Below are 14,765 nucleotides of genomic sequence, written 5' to 3' on the forward strand. Positions count from 1 at the left end.
AGTAACATATGCCCTTGATTCCAATTGAATACTTAATTATTAACATTTATAAATATTTTGAACAACTTTACTGTTACAAAATTATGTACTAACCAGTTTATTAGCATAATCTGTAGCAGCCTTGTCACTTGGTTTCACTTGAGAGTGTTGACTTTTGTCAGGAACACTACTATCATTCTTTGATTGAAACTGTGAAACAGGAACAGCTGAGTGAACCAGCCTGAAATGAAAAATAACAAATGTTTAGTAGAATGCATTTAGGGACTTTATTTTAATGCTAAGAGAACCAAACCTGGTCTGCCTAATCTAACTACGAAAGCATATATTCAACAAAATCTTAATTAATCGCTAAAACTCCGTAGTATGTGTAAACAGAAGTTAAATTTGCATTCATAGCATGATGAAATCACAATAAAACAAAAAGAACTTGGGCCATGAATGCTTCCAGGAAGTATAATAAAGTGACTCATCTGCACCATTTCTAGAATAAATCCTAAATTTTGTACAAAGGTCTAATTTACATTGGTAATTTTTCAAACATTTCACTGTAAAGCAGGGATCGTCAAACTGTCTATTGCAAGCTACCAATATTTTCAGGACAAGAATGGCTAGCTACACACAGCAGAGGCGAGGGAGCAATCTTGACAGAAACTTTTCTAAGGTTAAAATTTAACGCTGATTGTATCCAGTTATGGGGCGCAGACAGCGCAGTCAATATTTAGAGAAGCAATAATACATATTAATAATCATCCGGGCCATTAGAATCACTTGCAACTAAACCTTGATATTGATGATAATTCTATTAACAATAAAAAAAGTGTTGAAGTTCTGATTGTTTTGATAATCATTCTATTAATAAAAAAGTGTCCAAGTTCCGATTATTTAATTCCAAATTTATCATGGTGCACAGGCATTTTTTACATGGTTCGATTTCTAATTATGTTTATTAACACATACTTCAGAGTATTAGTGATTACTCATTGTTTTCCTTTATTGAGAACATTTTTTTCCCTTCCGTATACTCCTATATGATTCTTTGTTTGCGAGCAGCCATTTGTTTACTGCTGTCTTGGATATAGACTTCTGCTGCCATATATTTTATGTGCGTGGGGTGCAAAGGGATATTTAGTCTCTAAATGCTTTTGTTGTTAGGTTAGGTGGTCAGGTTTGGGTTCTTAGCATTAATAAAATATTCCTAAATCATTTTGTTAGGTTAGATGGGTCAGGTTTAGATGCTCTTAGCACTAAAATAACATCCCTAAATGCTTTAGACACCTGATCACATAATATCTGGTCTCAATCACGAAACTCCCTTCAAGTCTTGTATGAAAATCTTAAAACTAGTGTCCAAGTTGACCAGAAACCAAGAATGCCTGCTGAATAAGCTAAATTTCAAATCATAATTTCGTCAGTTAACTGATACTTAGTGAAGCTATTAACTATGCTAATTAGAGTCTTTAAGCTTCAGACTTACCCCACAATTGTTTCCAGTGTTCTAAAACACTTCCTAATAGTCTTATAAAACTTAAGAAAAATCATTAAACATTCGGAACTGTTACTATGAAAATAACATTTTGTATGGTACTAGTTTTGTCCATTCATCTGCATCAGCCAAGATAGTTTCAGATAGATCTACCAAGTTATAGCACAAGGAAAATAAATTAACTCGATTGATCGAACTAGGGCCATGGACTTAAGGATGCAACTTTGCCTTATCAAAGACAGGGGTACGAAACTTCTTTGTAAGAATTAGAACGTTAAATGCCAAACCTATTAAAACACTCACACTTTTACACAAATGAAATCAAGGGGATATGTTACGTAATCTATCAGGCATTTATCAGTTCATACTCATGTCAAAAATCGATCTGACTTTGAACCATCTATACCATTTATTGTATCATTTTGGCAGGCGCGGTTATCTGTATAGCGCAAATGTGCAGTGAACCCCCAGTAATATACAAAATAAACAATAACTGAGATGTTCATAAGCGTAGAGTGCCAAATTCTCTTAGTGAGAAGGAGAAACCGCGGGCCAGAGCCACTCAGCTCCCCTCTAGTTCCGTTTCGTGCAAGGTCTCCGCTGAACCTCCGCAAGGCAACCCCTACCATGCTAAAAGCTTAGGACGGCTAGCAGAAGCTCGACGCGTACATATGGCGAAAATGCATGCAGTCTGAGATTGGGGGAAGGCAGTCTCGTCAAAACGGACATGCGCAGTTCGTAGGATCACCAGCGAGCTGGAGTGAACCACGTTCTTCTCTCTTCCAGTGTTGCATTGTGTGTTTCAATTTGAATTCATTTGGTATTCTCTTTGTATTATTTATATTTTACAATACTTATTAGATTAATGAAGAGGGTGTAATATAAATGTAGAGGTAACACCGAACGAAAGCTAGAAGTAAAGATGATGGGACAAATAAGATAAATATGATAGAAAACAAGTTACCTACACATTCAGAGTTTTCTTCTTTAAGATGGAAACACTTCAGGTGGAAGGAACCGAAAAGTAAAAAATAGCGCAAGGGCGAGGGGTCGCTTATCGGACAAGACTTAAACAACCTTTTGGTCTTCTTACGTCAGACTAAATGCTTCCGTTGACATGTTAGGCTTTTTAGGTTTAGTTGTCTTAGAATATATACACTGCAATTTTCGGGGCTTTACCGTGCTTGACCAAAAATGTAGTATTTACTATTTATTCAAGCCTAACCCAACATTGAAGGCATTTCGCACTTACGTCAGAAGACGACCAAAAAGTTGTTTGAGTTTCGTGCGATCATTTATACTCTAGCGCGAGAGGGTGTTCGAGGGGACGCGCGCGATTGACTTTGTTACGTGTCATTGTCTCCATACTTGTTAGTTTGTTTTGAAGTGCGTGGCTGGTGATTGAAATATATTTGGCGTGGTGATACGTTGAGTGGAGTGAGTGGATTGTGTATTGGAAGGAGTGTAGTTGTTGTTGTGTGAGAAGTTAGAAATAAGTTTATTGAAATGGCTAATGTTACGGTGAAAAGCCTAACGGAAACAAAATTTTCGTCACTGTCCCTTGAAAGGAAACTGGAGGTGAAGCGCGTTGGTCGGCCGACGCCCCCCTTGGACATTACCCAACGATCGAAAAGTAAGGACAAGGAAATCATAAGGAAATTTAACATCTATGTATATTCAAAAAATGAATGGATTTGTGGGTGCAGTGAAACTAACAGGTTATTCTGTTTCCCTTGTTTATTATTTAGTGTGGATGGCGAAGTATCATGGACGAAAACAGGAGTTGTTGACCTCTGTCACTTGTCCCAAAAAATCAAGAAACACGAAATTTCCAAGACTCACATGAATTCTGAGTTAGAGCTCAATCTTCTGGGGAAGCAAGACATACGACATCAACTCGACAACGCGTACAGACTTAATATTCAGAGACATAATGATCAGGTTCGTAAAAACAGGTACATTCTGTCAAAAATAGTTGACTGTGTAAAATTTTGTGGGGTGTTTGAATTAGCGCTCAGGGGGCATGATGAAACAAGTGAGTCACAAAATCCTGGAGTTTTTCGTGGCCTCGTTGATTTCAGTTCTGAACTTGACGTTGCCCTCAGGGACCACTTATCAAAAGCAACTGTTTTTAAGGGCACGTCAAAGGACATTCAAAATGATTTGCTATCGTGCATGCTTGAAATTTGCCACGAAAAGATAAAAGATGAAATAGCGAGTGCAGACTTCGTATCGGTAATTGCTGATGAAACAACAGACATTTCATCAATTTTTCAATTGGTTCTTGTTTTGAGGTATGTTTTGCCCAATGGAAACCCAGTCGAACGGTTTTGGGGCGTTTTCACTCCCCCCAACCATGATGCTAAAGCTCTATCGGCATGCCTCAGAGAAGCTTTAATGCAAATCGTTGGGGACCCGAATAAAGTTATTTCGCAAAGTTATGATGGTGCGAATGTCATGAGTGGTCGCCACTCAGGTGTTCAGACTTTACTCAGGGAAGATTTTCAATACGCGCATTACATACATTGTTATGCTCATGTTTTAAATTTAATTTTGGCACAAGCAACCAGCCAAAATACAGATGTACGAGTGTTTTTTGCTGATCTGAGCGAAATTCCCACTTTTTTCTCACATTCCTCACAAAGAACTGCAGTTTTAAACGAAATTGTTGGGAAAAAAGTACCACGTGTTTCAAATACAAGATGGAACTTAAAATCTAGAACAGTCCAGGTTGTGCAAGAAAACAAGGAATCTTTAATTGAGTGTCTTGAGAAAATTGAAAGAACTACTCGTCAAACTTCCACCATAGCTCAGGCAAGAGGTCTTCGCTTAAAACTAGAAAATGAAACTTTTCAGTTTTGGTTGTCAGTATTCTACCTCATAATGCTCCATGTCGATATATTATATGAGCAATTACAGAACCGAAATATAGATCCTATACAGCTTAAAGATGCAATGCTGGGGTTCGAATTGGCAATTCAGAAAGTAAGAGACGTACATATTGAGAGAATTGAAGAATCATCCCAGGTATTTTCACAATCAGCAAAGCGAAGGTGTCGGGAATCGAACATATCAAAGAGTGTTGCTGCAAAAGAAGTTTGCGACGTTATAATCAGTCACACAAAGGAACGCTTTCAGTTTACCAACCATCTTCTTGCAGCAAATCTTTTTCTCTCAGATCAATTTGCCAGTTACGAAAAGAAATTTCCACATGTGTTCCTTCAAAAAACTCTAGAGGCTTACCCCTTTATTGAACAAAACAAAATTCGAACAGAACTGGAAATCCTTTACATGCGTCAAGACTTTCGGGAGGTGTCGGGAGCTTTAGCACTACTACAGTTCATGATGAGGAACAATTTATATACAATTTTCAGTCAGTGTATTAAGTTATTAAGAATATTAGTGACCATTCCTATGACACCCTTAAACGTGTGAAGACTTTTCTCCGGAGCACGATGACAGAAGAGAGGTTAACAGCTTTGGCCATGCTTGCGATAGATTTATTTGTTTTATTTGTTTATTTGATTTAGTTTATTTTACTTCGCGTTTTGTGCCTCTTGGCTAATTTGCGAAGATGGGGATGAGTGATGAAATGATGAAATTGATGAATGGACATTCACAAACAACCAAGCCCGACCGGGATTCGAACCCGGGACCCTTGGCGTCGCAGCGCGATGTGCTAACCACTCGGCCACAGGGTCGGGCATGCTTTCGATAGAAAAGGAGTTCATCGGTAGCATCCAAGACTTCAACGAGGCTGTTATTGATAAATTTGCAAGAAGAAAGGAGAGGAGAATGGACTTTCTCTACAAACATGAACAGTAATGCAAGTAGGTGAACAATATATTTTGTTTTAATATTTCTTGTGCGCTTTGATTCTTGTTTAATTCTGTTCATCGCAAGAAAGAAACATATTGCATAGAATAGAATCGAATAGCTTTGATTTAGCGATATACTTTCGAATAGTTATGTAAGAATTATCTTGTAATCGAGGGGTCTTGGATTCGATTACTGATAGATGCTCATTTTAGCAGGCAGAGATTTGTATGTTTAATTGTAGGGTCAGGATCCAGTTCCAATAATATAGTCTATTTGACAGTGGTGGGACCAGAAAAGAGTTGGCAAGAGTGGAAGAGGCAAAATTTAGGCGAGAATATTTTCTGAATTCTGAGATTAAATACAATACCATACGAAAATCTTAAATTAAAATGATCGCCCCCTACACACACACTCCTTGGTGCTGTCACTGTTATTTGAACATAGAGCAAATTAACTTTGTTAGTAATCTACCGGCCAAAATTTGATAGTTTTCCCAGTACTATCTCTACGAACCAAAGCGTGTAGTATCTCAAAAGATTTAGATAAGTCCACTTTCTTAATTTTGGTGAACCCCCAGGAAAATTATGCACGAGCCGCGCCTGCATTTTGGTAAGAATTTACAATATAGAGAATGTCTCCAATTTCGTTAATATTTGGTATACTAACTAATTTTGGCCTTCTAATCACGAATCTGTTGTTAAAATGTGGGGGTCACGTGTAGAAATTGTACATTATGCATGGGTAGCCCCACGAACCATTTCTGGTAAGGTTAGGTTGAGTGTTGGACATAAGCTCAGCGGCAAAAAGCTCACTGCCAGTCTTATATTACAAGTGCGGACAAAAGCTCACCGATAGTGGACATAAGCTCGAATATACAGTAAAAAAATAAGGGAAAGACTGGATCCGTTGGGCATGTAATACTTAAGAAATGAAATATATATTCCTGATATTACTACGACACAAAATTTTAACTGTTTGCCTAACCTAACCTTACCGTGAATGGATTGTGGGGCTATGCGTGAATGGTTTGTGGGGCTACCGGTGCATCGTTCTAGGGGTTTAAGGCTAATTGTAACCAGGCACCGTCAAAAAATGTCAATTATTATTTTATAATACAATTGCATTATTTCTGGCGAGCTGTATGTCCGCTTTTGCATTAATATAGGTGAGCTTATGTCTGCGACCCGGTTAGGTTAGGCAAGCTAAGTTAAAATTTTGGCTAGACTCTACTTTACGTCCTTATTGCCTTTTGGTGGTAACCGATGGGAGTTAACAACACTGCCAGCATGTCTTTGTGTCCGCGTTGTTAATGCGTGTGCTTTGCTCGTTTGCGTTCTGCGTGGTGATTGCTTCTTTGCGTTCGCGGTGCGTGTGTATGGTACATGAAGAAGCACAGGTCCCAAAAACTTGTAGATAGTGTAAAATACGTTTATGGTCAGTAATAATTTAGTGCATCGTTCAAAACCTTGCTTGCAGACAGCCGGCATCTCTTCGGGTAAGTACCTTTTTCTTTTTACACTTTCTGTTCATTGTATATGGAATTCAACAACGTAGGGTCCCGGGTTCGAATCGGAGCTCCTTCGAATCCTGGCCTGGGCATGGATGTTTGTGACTGTCCATTCATCACTTTCATAACATCATCATCTTCGCAAATTAGCCAAAATTGGCACAAAACTCGAAGTAAAGTAATTCAATCAATCAAAGCAAACTTAGCTTTCACAGAATCACAAAAAGTTGATAATTCTTGCCATAATCAAATAACTACGGCCGCACATAATACTAGAAATTAGATTATTACGTAAATACTTTATCCAGACTACCTCGACCATCACGATTCAAAGTTTTTTTGGTATTTAAAACAAATAATTTAGCATATTTCACGTACGCGAATTTTTCGTGCAACCCACCACCACCACTCACGGGTTTCACTTATCGCATAACACTTGAGCAACATTGTGTTGTGTTCTGACGTCACGGGAGGAAGCTTTTTAATTTTAGGCTAAATGCCTACGATGTTAGGTTAGGCTATCTATGCTTAGTTATCTTAGCCTAAATAATAATTTTTCATTGTATTAATGCTAATGGAACCTAACCTAACCTCGTTCGTATTCTAAATATGACGCCAGAACACAAGGTAGCAAAACTGTTGTGCAACGCACCAACACTTTCAAAGTAGTACCAGTTCATACACGTTGGAGGTGATGATTCATTTATTCTAGTTTTGGACTTTTAACTACTGTTATTTTTTAAAGAGATTTACCTACGTTTCGGAGGCTGAATCTGCCTCCGTCTTCAGGGTAGCGTGTAGTCTGTTATATCATATAAATGGTTGCCTTGGAGGATTATTCTTGGTGGCCTATCTCCACCGCGTCTGTCGGTCCCAAGGACCTCTATATACAAAAAGTTGCCAGGTAAGATTATCAGTGGCCCAGGTTGTTCGCATTATTTGTGGCCACTGGCCCGTGAAGCTGTATTAACAATAGTAATGTCATGTGAAATATGATAAAAAGTTTGAATTTTTTTGTAATCTAAGGACTTGACCTACAATTTAAATCGCCTTCCAAATGAATGCCCGCAATTCAAACCTCAGGATTGGGAGGGGGGGTCGGCCCCGATTCTTTTTCGAAGGGGTTCAAACCGGAGCCTCTGAGATACACGGAGTATACGCATCTCGGAGGCCCCGCTCAAACCATAATACGACGAACATTACGAAAGGTCGTTCGAATAAATAACTAAATACGTATAAGGTTGCAAAGTTTGTTTTGAGTCTGGATTTCCACTCCACAAGAAATTTCCGGCAAAATAAAATTATTTTTATCTCTGCCAGGGATGTTTTCATCCCCCTCAAAGAAAACGGAATTGAAACGATAATTATAGAATACAGTTTCTTAACTATGGAACAAACGCAATTGAAATATCATCTGTGTTCATTAATGGTCCAGTCATCAAAGATTTCCCTGGCGAAAATTATGCTACCTTGTGTATTAAAGAAGGACACCATTCTGCAAATGACCAACCTCACTGAGCTGAAACAACAGCAGGCTGTTTTCCACCTGCTGATATTTTACGTGTATGTAAGAGTTTACATGAAACTTGTAGGTTGGTTAGATGGGCATTAAGTTTGAACTTGCCAATAGAAATTTGGTCAGGTTTTCGGTGTTATTAGTTCGATAGCTCCTTTTGAGTTTGAGTATTCTTAGAATGTAAATATAGTAAATGTTTCTAAATTATGTGTAAATGTCATACTATTTAATCGCCTAGATGAAAACCAATGTTCTAACCACAAGGCAAAAAAGGTCGTTACAACTAGTGTTTATGTATCATATTTGTGGTTAGTCCCCTATTTATTTATTTTTCATTTGCTAATTGTTTTGGTTTTTCATGTATGTACGCATTGCTTGCTTTGTAGAATTATTTTCCTGTAGTTTACGGTTATTACAAGCATAATAAAACAGTTTTTCATTGTGACGTTTCAGGAGAACACACGCTCCCTTCATCAAACATTTATTTTCTTTTTCTTTAGTCAAAATGAAAATAAATGTTTGATGAAGGGAGCGTGTGTTCTCCTGAAACGTCACAAAGAAAAACTGTTTTCTTATGCTTGTAATAACCGTAAACTACAGGAAAATGTAATTTGGTTGTTTCGGTCAGTTTTTTTTCTTAAATTTCTTTTACTTGGGTTCATGAAATCGCATATTTTGACCGATGTTTTACAAACAGAATTGGGAGGAAAATATTGTGGGATTTTCTTGCTCAATGCCCCCATCAATCAATTTTATCATTACTCGCCTTTTTCTGTGTTTCAATAGGTCTTTGCCTTCTGACGGCTCATCTTCTACGCCCAAAAGTGGGTTACGTATCCTCTGTAACGGGGCTGAAGACTGCTACTGAACCGTATCAGACGTTCACATCAACGATCGAGCTTCCCAAAGTCAAGCTCCGCCCCCTCACGGTTCCGTCAAATATTAATTCCATCCGATCGTGACCCGGCTCCGGGGATCGAACTCTGGGATCCTTTATTACTAGGAGTCTGCGTTGCCACCACAACTCGGGGCGACCCTGTTTCTAATCTCATGCCATTACATTGCTTTCTGTTTCATTAACACCCTGGTCGAAATTCAGTAAACACCGTGCGGCGATTGGGTGCCAAACCTGGAGGACAAAGTATCAAAAGTGGTGGGAGGCAAGTGTCCCCCACGGCCCCCGTAATCGCCGCCACTGTGCGTATATATAGAGCTTATTATCCTTTTATAATAATAATCATAATCTTTATTTATCAGCTGACCCATTGTTCTTGTCCAAACCCCCTTCCACCTCGATGTTCATTAATGGGCACACACCTACTTTGAGTTTCATTCTACTCATTGAATTCTACCAACTCTACCTATCCATTTCGTAATATGACACTGTGGCTCGACATAATAGCAATTTATTACTGTATCCTGCATCGATCTTTCTGTCGAATACTAGGTCAAATCTAATCATATCGGTAATTATGTAGTTACTGAGAATTATTGAGCTTATGAAGTAATTAAAAGTACTGGAACAAAAGAAACTATTATGTAACTTCCAAAATCATAAAATTAAATTGTAAGGTTCTTCCTTAATATATTGCAGGGCAATACATTAAGTTTTACTCCATTGTTTATTTCATTACATAATTGACGTGAAATACAAAATAAACTTACAGGAGGTGTTATGCCCGTTAGAAACTTCACCTTGTATTCCTTTCTTTGAAAATCAAGCGAGTCTTGTAAAAGTAATGTGACTAATTTCCCAACTCTCTACGTACACATTAAAGAAAACAACGTGCAGGAATAAGGAATTACTGTTAAAAAATACCACTTACTCGTCATTGTCTTCATGTGTTTTAGTTTGTTCGACACAAGAACATTTTTTGTTAAGTTGGCTCATCGAAAATAACTCCTAAAAAGCTTGCTTCATAGAACACTGAAGAATTTTTCAATTGCATTTTGCCCAAAATCCTAGTGTATTGTCAAGACGTTTGTTATTTTTCAAGTTAACGATAATTTGCGTCAATCTTTTTCTTCTTCTTCTTCGTGACCCTTACCGCCGGGTATTTTGCGTCAGAAATGAAAGTGTTTCTATTTATTTATTTTTTGTAACAGTACCTTCACTCAAATTTCATGCTAGGTTATGCAAACTGAGATAAATTGTGTTTTGCTCAGCGTTTGGAAATTTACTATCTTATGTGGTGTGAAAACTGTATTAATTAGTATGAAAAGTAGATAATTACAGTTTCTTTCTCCTGGAGTTTTACTTGCATATTTATATTACTAATGCACTAAAACTAATTATAACCATTTAATGATCCTTCCATATTTCTATATAGATCAATTATTTTCATGTAGTTAGTTATTTCAAAAAATAACATAAATAAAAAATACACATTAACATTTCAATATTACAAACGAATTAAAATAATCATTAAGCTTCCTTTATTTGCAAATCAATTGTATTTGCTGTTTGGTAAGGAAACCTTCTAAATCTAATCATTTGGTTCCATTTTGTCTATAGGGATTAGAAAAAATGATTCGACCAAATGTTTAAACAAATCTAACCACTTGTAACATGTCCAAGGCCGCCTGCAGGATTTTCTCTCGAAGGGATGGGGGACAGCAGTGCTTAAAGTGGGGGAAACGTGGAGTGATGATTTCCCCCAGTTAAGAGCATTCTCATAAAGCATCTTCGGCACCTAGGATAATTTGAATAGCCAACTAATCTGCTGTCTTTCACGGCACCTCTCGTTTATGTGTATATACAATTAATTTACAATTTAATCACAGTATTGGTATTTCAATTACTTCAGTTTACTTCGTTTTCCCATGTTGTTGGGAACAGAAAGGGTTCTCTTGGGAAAAGGGGGTGGGGTCCTTTGGCACTCTGGTATGTACAGTCGACGGCAAAGATAACGGTAGGCAAATTGTCCACCGATATTTAAATTACTTTTTTAGGAGCGAATTTACAATACCTGACCTCTCCCCGATTTTTGTAATATTTCGCATACTCACTCATTAAGGCTTCCTAATCACGAATTTGAAGTTAAAATTTGGGGGTCACGCGTAGAAATGGCAAAATAAGGGGGTCTGTGATCGCAACCGACAATGCACAATTGCTCATTATTTATCGTAAGATTTTGCGTTTCGAATACTTAAGGAACGAAATATATATTCCTGACATTACTACGACCCCAAATTTTAACTATGCTTGCCTAACCTTACCGTGAATGTTTCGTGGGGCTAACCATGTATTGTTTGGTTTTAAGACCTTAAATTTTAATTATGTTTGCTTAACCTAACCTAACCTTACCAAGAATGGTCAGTGGGGCTATCCGTGAATGGTTTTGCGATAATTGTGATAACGAACCGATAAAAAATCTTATTTTCGTAGCACTTTAACGGCAAACGTTCTTAATCGAAGACGCCATTTTCGTATCCTGCAATTTTACGATCGATGCATTGTTGCCAAACTTACCTGTAATCAAATCAGTCCACATTCCACATGCTCTTCTACATCGTGATTGTCACTGTCGTCTTCTTCGCCATTCTCGACGCATTTCGGTGTGGGATCGTAGAGCTTACCGGCTAGGCGAAAGAATGGTACGATCTGATCAATCTGTACAACTTTTTTACAGTTCTCTTCCGCCATTCTTACACGATCCATGCTCTCCAAGTATGAAATCAACAGTGTGGCAACGCTGTAGACAGCGTAGTAGAATGACAGCATTTTGTTCCTACGCGTCAGCAAAAATTTGATGCGCCTGGTGTTACGTTACATCCGGTTGTAGCGGGCCACGAGTGATTTTATTGTTGAGTCAGCAGAACGTGTCTGATCACCTTGAAGACATCGGAAGCGGTGGGGGGAGGGGGGTCAATGGGTTTGTCACGTTGTTTCTTGATGTATGCTAAACTAACACGTGCGTATGTTTGTGTGTGTGTGGAGGAAATGCGCGCGCAACCATTGCGTATGATTCAAAGACATGAAGAAATGATTTAAAGATGGCGCCGAAGGTGCTTTACCCCCGAAAGTTTAGCGGCTAAGGTTATTGCTCTGTAAAACAAGAGGCGTCGAGGGTTCGATTCCTGGTAGAGTCAATATTGATTGGTTGATAGATTGAGTTCACGTGGACATTTGTAATTTGTGGCCGAGATATGGCATTGATAAAGGGTAGAGAAAGGCTCCCCATATATTTTAATTATGAATGTTTTTAGAGGTTGACCCTGAAGATGGTAGTTTACCTCATGAGTTCTATAGAACATAATGTAGATGTGAAAATATGGCAAAAGCATGAATAGGAATTTACAGATAGATGTTATGTAAATTTTTTTTTGGTTTTGGTTACTACAAGTAATATTGTCGACCTTTAGTTAATAATTTGTCACCCGTTTATTGAAACCAAGTTAAAGCTGTGTTAGTTCTATGATGGGATATGGACATGTTCTATAAGAGAGAGCTTTCTGGGTTTTATGTTTACTCAATAGAAAGTTTTGACTATATTATGGAAGTCGTTATTGATCTAAATTTTATTTTGACATTGTTGTAGTTTTTCTTTTGATCAGAAGTTTGTATATTTTTCTTTTAATTTAACTATGTTGGGAATTGTGAATACGTTGATTAAGGTTTAAACGGAGAACCTTCTCTCATGTTAATTTTTTTAGAATGTTTATTGGAAATTTGAAATGTAAATAAATTCTGTAATCGCTAGTGGGTATTTTCTTCAGAGTAAATTTGGTTCATAAGTACAAATTAGCTGGTATCCTTTTGGTTTGATGAGGTGTCCCGCCGTCACTGGTCAGTGGGGCGAAGGCTTTATCGATCCACAAGATGTCAGTTTAGATTATGCTGATTTCGTTCGCGACTCATATGCATATCCTCACTGGTCAGTGGGATGCAGGTGCGATCATGATGGAAGTTTAAGTGTAAGGAAAGTTACCTACTTTAGAGTTAAGGTTCTTGGTTAATTAATTATAAAATATTTTTTTTTATTATTGTTGTTCATGCTGTCTAATGTGTTTGTGTTTGTGTTTGTCTTGTGTAGTAGTTCCTCCATTCATATTGGGGGTTAGGCGTAGAGCTGACAACTCTGCACTGTAAAAAGCCATGTCAAGAATCAGCAATATAAGGCCATGGATGTTCCCAAGGTAAAATATTCCGGAGGTAAAATAGTCCCCCGTTCGGATCTCCGGGTGGGGACTACTTTGGGAGGTCCCTGGACTAAGGATAAGATCTACGTTAGGAATAAGAAAAATATTAAACTAGGCACCTGGAATGTTCTGAGCCTTTACAGGCCTGGGGCATTTCAGTGTACAGTTAATGAGATAGTCAAGTATAAATTAGATGTAGTAGCTGTCCAGGAAGTTAGGTGGCCAGGAGAAGGGAATTGTAAAACTAAAAATTATACTTTTTTCTATGGTGGTACTGAAAATCATAATTTTGGAACAGGCTTTTTCATAAATAATAGAATTATCTCGGCTCTTAAAACAATAGAATTTATTAATGATAGGATATCATATGCAGTTTTACAGGGTAGGTGGTGTAAAATTATTTTAATAAACATACATGCACCAACGGAAGATAAAGATGATAATACTAAAGATGATTTTTATACAGAGTTAGAACAGGTCTTTGATAAATTTTCTCAGTATGATATGAAAATTCTGTTAGGTGACTGTAATGCACAGATTGGGAAAGAAGAGACATTTAAACCCACGATTGGTAAAGAAAGTCTTCATGAATTAAGTAATGATAATGGTATAAGATTGATTACTTTTGCAACCTCAAAGAATTTAATTGTGAAAAGTACCACTTTTAAACATAAAGATATCCATAAATATACCTGGTCTTCTCCAGATGGTAAAACTCATAATCAGATAGATCATATTCTCATTGATAAGAGAAGGCATACTAGTATAATTGACGTTCGTACACATAGAGGTGCTGACTGTGCCAGTGACCATTATTTAGTAATTGCTAAATTAAGAGAAAGACTCTCAGTGATAAATCATAAGCAACAAAATCTAAAAGTTCTAAAATTTGATACAGGAAAGTTTACTGATGAAAGAATTAAGAAAGATTACCAAATTAAACTGTCAAATAGATTTGATGTTTTGCAGGATTTAAATGATGATGAAAATATAAATGAAACAGACGTAAATAAGAATTGGGAGCACATACGTAATGCAATAGAATCAGCAGCTAAAGAAAGTATAGGATACCATAAACCGAGAAAAAGTAAGCCATGGTTTGATAATGAATGTCATAATCTAATAGAAATAAGAAATCAGGCTAGACTTAGGTGGTTAAATAACTCTGATGATACAAATCTAACCAATTATAATAGAATAAAGCGAGAAGTTAACCGCACGTTTAGAAGTAAAAAAAGAGATTACTTGAAAAGCAAAATTAACGAAATTGAAACAAACAGCAAAAATAAAAATATCAG

General features: G+C 37.3%; 1 protein-coding gene across 3 annotated transcripts in view; it reads right to left on the bottom strand.

Annotated features, from left to right (window-relative positions):
- The window catches only part of LOC145987679 (uncharacterized), a 119,846-nt gene extending 109,542 nt beyond the window's left edge, over positions 1-10,304 (bottom strand). Inside the window, exons 1-2 of one of the 3 annotated variants that reach the window (XM_083122216.1) lie at positions 10,152-10,304; positions 94-220 (exon numbers count right to left, since the gene is read on the bottom strand). In XM_083122216.1, the coding sequence (XP_082978342.1) occupies positions 94-220; positions 10,152-10,216 (192 nt within the window). In that variant the 5' untranslated portion in view covers positions 10,217-10,304. Of the gene's footprint in view, positions 1-93; positions 221-7,187; positions 7,215-9,990; positions 10,008-10,151 lie in introns of those variants that run through there. The other 2 variants (XM_083122218.1, XM_083122217.1) reach the window with 2 other exon arrangements.
- Between the last annotated feature and the right edge of the window lie 4,461 nt (positions 10,305-14,765).

Source organism: Lepisma saccharinum, chromosome 5 (genome assembly GCF_977018435.1).
Source record: "Lepisma saccharinum chromosome 5, izLepSacc3.1, whole genome shotgun sequence".
NCBI lineage: Eukaryota > Metazoa > Arthropoda > Insecta > Zygentoma > Lepismatidae > Lepisma > Lepisma saccharinum.